The sequence below is a fragment of the Apteryx mantelli genome, chromosome 7, assembly GCF_036417845.1.
Source record: "Apteryx mantelli isolate bAptMan1 chromosome 7, bAptMan1.hap1, whole genome shotgun sequence".
Classification (NCBI taxonomy): Eukaryota; Metazoa; Chordata; class Aves; order Apterygiformes; family Apterygidae; genus Apteryx; species Apteryx mantelli.
In genome coordinates, this window is record NC_089984.1 from 7,307,377 (window position 1) to 7,315,089 (window position 7,713).

Below are 7,713 nucleotides of genomic sequence, written 5' to 3' on the forward strand. Positions count from 1 at the left end.
CCGCCACTGCCAAAAATACTCTTATATACAAATATATATATTTGTTACGAAATATAGTCAATAAATACCGATAGCGACAAATTAATATAATTTACCGTTTCCGAGTACAAAACCGTGATTTGTTTCTGCCTGTCAGCTCCCGCCGCGGTTCAGCCAAGCGGGACGGGGCAGGGGGCAGCGGGGCGCATCGCCCCCCTCCCCCGCCCCCCCGGCCGGGCTGCCGCGCAAAGCCCCCCCCACCCCCCACCGCCTCCCCTGCTGTTTTCAGGCCCGAGGCGGGGAAAGCGGGCGGGCGGGCAGGCGGGCGGCGGGCTCAGAGCAGCGCGGGGAAGGCGGCGGGCGGCGCGGGCGGCGGCGCGGCGGCGCGGGGCGAGCCCCAGGGCGCCGGGGGGGCGGCGGCGGCGGCGGCGGGCGGCGGCGGGGGCTCGGGCAGACCCTGCTCGGCCAGGCGGAGGCTCTGCGTGAGCGCCCAGATGTAGTTGTGGGCGAAGCGGAGCGTCTCGATCTTGGTGAGCTTGGCGTCGTCGGGGAAGGTGGGCAGGACGCTGCGGAGCGCGTCCAGGGCGGAGTTGAGGTGGTGCATGCGGTTCCTCTCCCGGTCGTTGGCCTTCATGCGCCGGCTCTTCTTCTGCTTGCTGAGCAGCCCCTCGCTGCGCGCCTTGCCGCGGCCCCGCCGCGCCTTGCCCTTCCTGCGCGCCGCCTCCCGCGGGGCCGGCGAGGCGCCGCGGCTGCCCGCGCCCCCCGAGCCGCCGGCGGCCGAGGAGGCGGCGTCGTCGGAGCCGCCGAAGTAGGGCTGCCCTTCGCCCGGGGAGCAGTCGCTCTGCGGGGCCATCCTGCAAAGCCAAGGCCGCGTTAGCCCCCGCCGCCGCGGGCGCGCACGGCCGCCGCCGCCGCCGCGGGCCGGGCGCCCCCTCTCCCCGCCCGCGCCGCGGCCCCGGCTTTACCTGCGGCCCCGGGGCGGAAAAGCCGGGGCGAGGCGCCGGCCGAGCCGCCGGGGCGGGCGAGCGGCTCGTCCTCCTCCGTGGCCCCCTGGCCCCGCCGCTCCCCCCTCCCCGCTTTCCCTCGAGTGCGGGGAAGCGCAGGTTGCGCGGCCGGCACACGACTGCCTTTAAGCCCCTATATATAGGGCCGGGAGACAATGGGGATTTCCCGGCCCGGGCAGCGTGTGCGCCCCCCCGCCCGCCCCCGCACCCACCCCTTGGCACGCTTTTATCTTATCAGCCCCGGCGGGAGCGTGCCGGGCCCGGCACCGCCCGCCGCCGCCGCGGCCGCGCCACGCGAGCCCCCGCCGGCGCCCACGGCGCGGCCGCCCTCCCCCGCCGCCCCCGGCACCCCCGGCGGAGCCGCCGGCCCCAGCGCGGGGCCGCCCCGCGCCGCCGCTCCGCGCCTCTCCGCGCCGCGCCGCTCCGCTCCGCCGCCCGCGGCCAGGGCGCACCGCGGGCCGCGGCTGCCGTCGGGGCGCCGCCGCGCTCCCGCCGCCCCGCGCCTCCGCCGCTCTGCCCGCGGGGCCCCGGGGCCGGGCCCCGCCGCCGCCGGGCCCCCCGGGCGCCCCCGCGGGCCGCGCCGCCGCCGGCCGCCGCTCCGCTCCGCGCCCCCCGCTCCGGAGCCCGGCGCCGCGGCTCGGTGCGCAAAGCGCCGCCGGGGATTTTTGCGCACCGGCTGCGGCGGGCGCTGGGGACCGGCCTCCGCCCCGGGCCGCCCTTCCGCGGCGGCGGGCGGCGGCGCGGGGCCCCCGGCGAGGCGCGGAGCCGCCGCGGGGGCCGGGCGGGGCCGCGGGCCGGGCCGGGGCGCCGCGGGCCCGGAGCCCCCCGCTCCGTCGCCAAAGCGGCGCGGCGCGGCGGCGGCCTCGGCGCTGCTTCTCGCCGGGCGGGGGAGCGGGGCCGAGGGGGGAAGGCCCCGCCGGCGGCTCGGGCGCCCCCTCCGAGGGGGGGGCGGCGAGGAGGGCAGGGGAGGATGAATAGGAAGGGCCCGGCAGGTTTTTTTTGTGCCTCTGCAAATTGGACGACAAAAAATCTGGTGAGCGAGTTTCCAACCCTTAGACTGCCCACTTCAAACGTCCTTCAAACAAAAGCTGAAGAGGAAAAGAAAGCCCCACCTGGTACCACTGTTTGCTAAAATAATAATAAATAGATTTCGTTTAATAAATAATTACAAGAGATTGTAAAGTGGAGTGCTTTGGGAAGCATTAATCATGGGGCTGGGGGCAGACATCACCTGCTGGCAAACAAGACAACTTTATTGTTAAATCACCTTCCCACTGCCACTTTCTGATAACTCCCTCCTGTTGCCACAATGCCCGGCCGGGTATGTTTACTCATAGTTAGCATAACAAGCACAATATTACCACAAACGTGATAAAAATCTCCGGGGGCACCGCATTAGGCTCCTACTCACACCTGTCTGAGCAGCTCCGGCGCAGGGCTGGCACCAAATGGCCCTTCCAGGAGGGGCCCTTCTGCCGTTTACATTGGCCTATTTTATGCTACTTTATAACAGGTTTACTGCAATCCCTATCTCCCGGCCCTATTTGTCTTATTTTATTGAAAACATATGGTAACCAGCGGAGCCCCGGCCCGTCTTTCGCCTGCCAGGTGTTGGAGACGTTTGGCAATCCGGGCTCGGCCGCAGCCTGGCCTGCCCCAACGGGTGCTGTTTGATCGGCGGCGCGGCGGCGAGATAAGGCCGCCGCGGCTGCCGGCCCCCTCCCCGGCCCGGCAGTGCCGGGGGTCGGCAGCCCCCTGCGCGGGCACCGCGGGGCCCCGGGGCGCCGGGGCGCGCAGCCGCCGCCGCCGCCTCCCCGCCGCGGCCCCGACGGCCGCCGCGCTCCGCCGCCGCGGCGCGGTGCGGTGCAGCGCGGTGCGGCGCGGGGGGCTCTTAGGCAGCGACCGTGATTTGCGGTGCCAGATGTCGAGCGGCCCCGCGCAGCCCTGCGGAGCGGCGGCAGCTGCCTGCGCGGCCGTGCCTGCGCGGCGCACAGTACCTGCGCGGGGCGCAGGGAGAGCAGATGCCAGGCGCAAGGTGCGCCAGATGCCCCGCTTTGTGAGCGGCGCATGAAGGGCTCGAACAACGTTTCGCCCTTCCTCCCCCCCCCTTCCTCCTCCTCCCACAAGAGGGAAAGGAGAAGGGGCAGAAGGAGGCCCGGGGGCGGGCGGAGGGAAAGGAAGAAAAGCCCCAGCAAGCGGGGCCGGGAGCGCGTCCCCCGCTCGCCCGGAGCGGCCCGACGGGGCGCAGCGCCGGGGCGCGCCCGGGGCCGCGCAGCGCAGCGCCCCCGCGGAGCCCCGGCCCGGCCCGGCCCGGAGCGCAGCCCCGCGGGACGGAGCCCGCAGCGGGGCCCCCGCGGCCGGCGGCAGCGGCCCCCGGGGCGCGCACGGGGCTGGAGAAGCCTCCCCGGGAAATCGTTAATTACCCGGCGAGCGCTAAGCAAGCGGCCGTGGGAGCCGTGAATGGGCAGAGCGGCCAAGGGGGTTTGAGGACAGGACGGGAAGCCCCCGGCAAGCCCCCGGCCAGCCCCGCTTCGCCACAGTAAATCTTCCCTGCCTTTTGTGTCCGGCGTCCGGCACCGGAGAAAAGAGGCCAGAGCAACTGGGACGCATACGCAGCGGTGAGCAAGCAGCAGCCCTCCCCGGCCCAAGCCCGGGCTGCTGAAAAGGCTGTGCCCCCCCACCCAGGACCCGATCCTGCACCTTTTTATCCTGGTGGGAGCGGCTCTTTGCCAGGCGCAGCCAGCGGCTGCCCCCGGGGTCTGGCTGCCGCCCTGGAGCCCCCGGACCGGACTCTGCAGCCAAACGCCCCGCAGGGCCAAGGGAGCCCAGCTCGGGGTAGAGCCAGGCTATGCCAGGAGTAACATCTCCCCCAGGTTGCCTCTCCCTCCTGCATCCCCGGCACGGCTCCCCACAGCACGCCGATCCCCTCCCTGGCCGTGCGGCAGCCAGCGCAGCCCTTTTTCTGCAGAGATCCAGCTCGAAGGCCTGGTCCTTGCCCCCCCGAGCAGGTTTCCTCTGGCCCCGCGGAAGCTGGGGCTCTTCCCCTCGCAGATTCAGACTGACAGGGGCTCGAGCCTGCTCCGGGGCAGGAATTACCCAGCCGAGCGCTGCCCTTGGGCTCCAGGGGTGGGGGGCACTGGCACCGTGTCCAAAGAGTAGACCCGATGGTATCTGGGGAGACAACCCAAGAGATTTTGGTGTACAATCCTCTACAATAGACCTTTCTCCAGGCTTATGTGTCCTTAAAATGTGGTCTGACAGGAGATGGCTTCATGAGGTTACAAGAGCAGACAGCTGTCCAGACACAGAAATGTTCTTTAGGTCAGAGCACCATAAACCCAAGCGTGCCAAAAGCCTAGGTTATCTCTGGAAGGAAAGCAGATACCGTGTTCAAAACGGTCAGAGTTAGATACTGACCTGTGGTGCCTACAGGTGGGTGCTGTGAAACCTGCTACATTACAGTATTTACCCAATCCTCCAAGTACCCATCTGGGTAAGAAAACATAGCCCTCACCTCTCTGGTTGCCTCCCATCCCGCCAAGCTGACATTTGCTCTCCCTCTCCGCTTTGTGGCAAACAGTTCCTTGTCTCAGGCTGTATTTTATGAGAAGATCCCGCCAGAAGGAGGGTTTCTTCTTTTCCCCTGGGCAGAGCCTGAGCACAAGGGCTGGGTTAGACACCTAGCACCTTCCCTCATTCGGATTTGCCAAACACGTTTCTGGCAAAGCCACCATTTCAACGTCCCCTGACCGCTCAGCGAAATGAGGTCAGGATCCCCACGGGCGCGTAAGCACACGTCGCTTTAAGCTGGTGGATAGCGCCAGCGGCCCCGCGTCAGCACGCGCTGCTGCTGAGGGTCTCGGCGCCGGGGCTCAGCCAGCCCGCAGTGGTTGTCCTCAGCTGCCAGCTGTAGAATACAGATTTGAGACTTCAGCATCCACGTGCATAAAGCCTCCCTTGGCCATCGGTAAACAGCCACCAGCGAAGGGTGCACATGCATTTCTCGGACTCGCATCTTCCTGAACAATGTTCCTCTCCCTCGTAAGGGCAAAACCTAACTTCTGGCATTTTAATGCCCGATGAAGTTGTCACAGCGCAGACGCTGGTGTGCTGTTAAACTCCTCAGCTGTCCCCAGGCTGCCAATCAGGCGGGCAGACGGCGCTTTCCACCTCTGGAACGAAGCAGAGATGGGCTTTCCTCTGTGATTTGGAGGCTCCACGGGCCAAACGCCAACCTTATCGGAGGGCACGGAGCTGGCTTTCGAGCAGTGAGAGGCCAGGAGCCTCTGGGATTTGATGCCACTCCGGGCGCCGGAGCAGCGGCAGCCGGGCCAGAGGGACCAGCACAGCTGCAGCCCCTCCGCAAGCCGTCACCGAGCTGTCAATGCCAGGCGAGGAGAGGTGAGGCGGGGAGGGTCTCACCCCCCCCCCTTTGCAAACTCAAGCCACTGCAACGTGAAAGTGCTATAAGCAAGCAAAGATCGGGTGCTGGGATGCAAAAAACAAGCCCAGTGAGCTGCACTTTCATGCACCACCCTCCGCGTATGTGGAAGATGTTAAATTGGGAGCAGGAAAATCATGAAAATAATCAGAGCAGCACATTCAGAGAAGAAATAATGATTTCTCCAGCAGCTCGAGGGCAGACGTGCCCTCATCATCATCGCATCAAGATGTGGCTGGCAGCCGGCCGGCGCTGGGGTCGCCACTTTAACCAAATCCCTGCTCGCAGGAAGGATGTGACCCTGCAAAGGTGCCGACGCAGCCATTGCACCGGCTCGCGGCCCTCCCAGCACCTTTCCAGATGTGCCGCGCACACCTGGCAGCCCTGCAGGTCTCCTCCTTCCCTGCCCAGGCACAGGGCAAGCCGCCGCGCCGCAGCCCCAGCAGCGGCCAGTGGAGCCAGGCACGTCCCAGGGCACGGCTAGCGCGGAGTCATTTATCCTTTACGTGGGAATTTACAGTTATCCTTTACATGGGGATTTACCCTGGGGGAAGAGGACAAGGCGGAAAAGAGGCGCTGCCCGAGAGCCAAGGTTACTGCAAAGCCACCCTGGCCCTGAGGAGGAGATGTGGTCATTTCCAGAGAAAAAGGAGCGTTTTCTTCTCCGGGATGAGACACGTCATGGATCTCATGAGTTTTACCACAGCTCTGCAGCCGAGGTACAACCAAGCCGTGTCAAGGAAGCTTCAGGGAGCCACGGCTCACGGCCACAGGGCCCGGCAGTGGGAGAAGGGCCGGGGACTTCGTGGGAGGCAGCGGCAGGGAGCTGCGGAGTGGTCGCGCGCCTGGCCGGGCGCAGATCATGGAGCGATCCGCGCGGCCCCGCCGGCTGTGGATGGGCACCTGGCCACCAGCTCCTTGGTGGCCTCCAGCCTCACCTGCTCAGCTGGCATTGGCGGCAGGTTTCCTGCACCCGGGCTGCTCCGAGGAGGGTTTCTTGCACCCTGCAGCGTGCAAGAGCATCTTGCCCTTGCCCCGGCGCTGAGGGAAGGGCCTGGCTTTGCCCTGGGGGAGCGACCTAATCCGACCCATCTTGCGCCCATAAAAAACGCTCCCAGGTGGAGATGGCCCAGCGCCCCAGGAAGTTTGCATGGCCCCGTGCTTTGAGCCTGCGCTGCACCGTGCAGCGTCGAGGGGACAACGCGTGCTCGTCCTACGTTTTGGCATCTCCTTTCCAGGAGCAATTGCTTTCCTTATGGCGTTTCTCTAAACCTACGCCGGGGTCTTCTCCATGGACACACCCCCTTTCTCCACTCGGGCATAAGCCCGTAAATTGTGATTTTATCCAACCTTTGCTCCTTAAAAGAGGCTCTGCAATGGGTCCGTGGCACAGTTTATTTTTTCCCCAGGCGCAGATTTTGCCCTGGGAGAGCGCAGGGGTCAGTGCCGGGCAAGGGCGCCGCCAGCCCCGCGGGGCCGGGCCGGCTCAGCCCCTGCGCCCGGAGCCGCGGCGTGCGGGACGCGGCGCCCTTCCCCCAGCTCGTTACAGCGATCGCCACCGCTTCCTAACATCCTTTAAGTTTCTGAAGCAATTTCTTTTTTGTCTTTTTTTTTTTTTTTTTAAAGCAAACCATCTACCATATGTTCTCCCCTGAAAGGGGTAATTGTTAACAGATCATTAAAACGGGGGGGGCGAGCGCTCCGGGATCCCTTCGCTCCGTCTTACGCTTTATCCCGTCGCTGTCACCCTTTCAATGAGGCTTTGAGGGCTCGGCTTTTCTAACTTCCTTCCCGGGAAAGAAGAAATGAAAGAGCCACTAAAGTGACCCTCTTCACAGCTCTCCTCCGCGCTTTTCAATGTCGCTCTCGCCACCCAGCAATAATGGTGGCTGGAGGCCGCCGCGCCGCCGCGCTCGCCCGCCGCCGGGCCCCCCTCCGGCGCTCGTCCTCCGCGCGTGGCGGCCGGCCTCGTCCAGCCGGGCACAGCCTTGCGCTGGCGCAAACCGCGCTGCGGCGGCTTGGCCCAGGCGGGGAGCGAGCCCAGCGCCGTCCCCACCGCCGCGTCCTCGCCCCGCCGCAGGAAGGGACCCCCCCATCCGCGACAGCGACCGCGCGAGACCGCTCCGGCGGAAAGGAGCTGTGAAGGAGCTGCTGCTTCTTCCAGGAGAAGGAGCACGCCGGAGATGGGCAGGACCTTGCCTTTCCCAAGGGGATGCAGCAACTGCACTTGCAGAAAGCTCTCGTCGCTGCCACAAAGCAAAATTTTAGCCCTCACGGCTGCGCTGCAAA

The 7,713-nt window shown here is 66.3% G+C and overlaps 1 protein-coding gene across 1 annotated transcript; it reads right to left on the reverse strand.

Annotated features, from left to right (window-relative positions):
• Positions 1-313: 313 nt before the first annotated feature.
• On the reverse strand, positions 314-832 carry NEUROG3 (neurogenin 3). The gene has a single exon (XM_067299589.1). The coding sequence runs from the start codon at positions 830-832 to the stop codon at positions 314-316; it is 519 nt and encodes a 172-aa protein (XP_067155690.1).
• Positions 833-7,713: the final 6,881 nt, after the last annotated feature.

Coding starts and splice junctions, on each gene's coding strand:
- NEUROG3 (XM_067299589.1), bottom strand. CDS start 832: ATGGCCCCGCAGAGCGACTGCTCCCCGGGCGAAGGGCAGCCCTACTTC.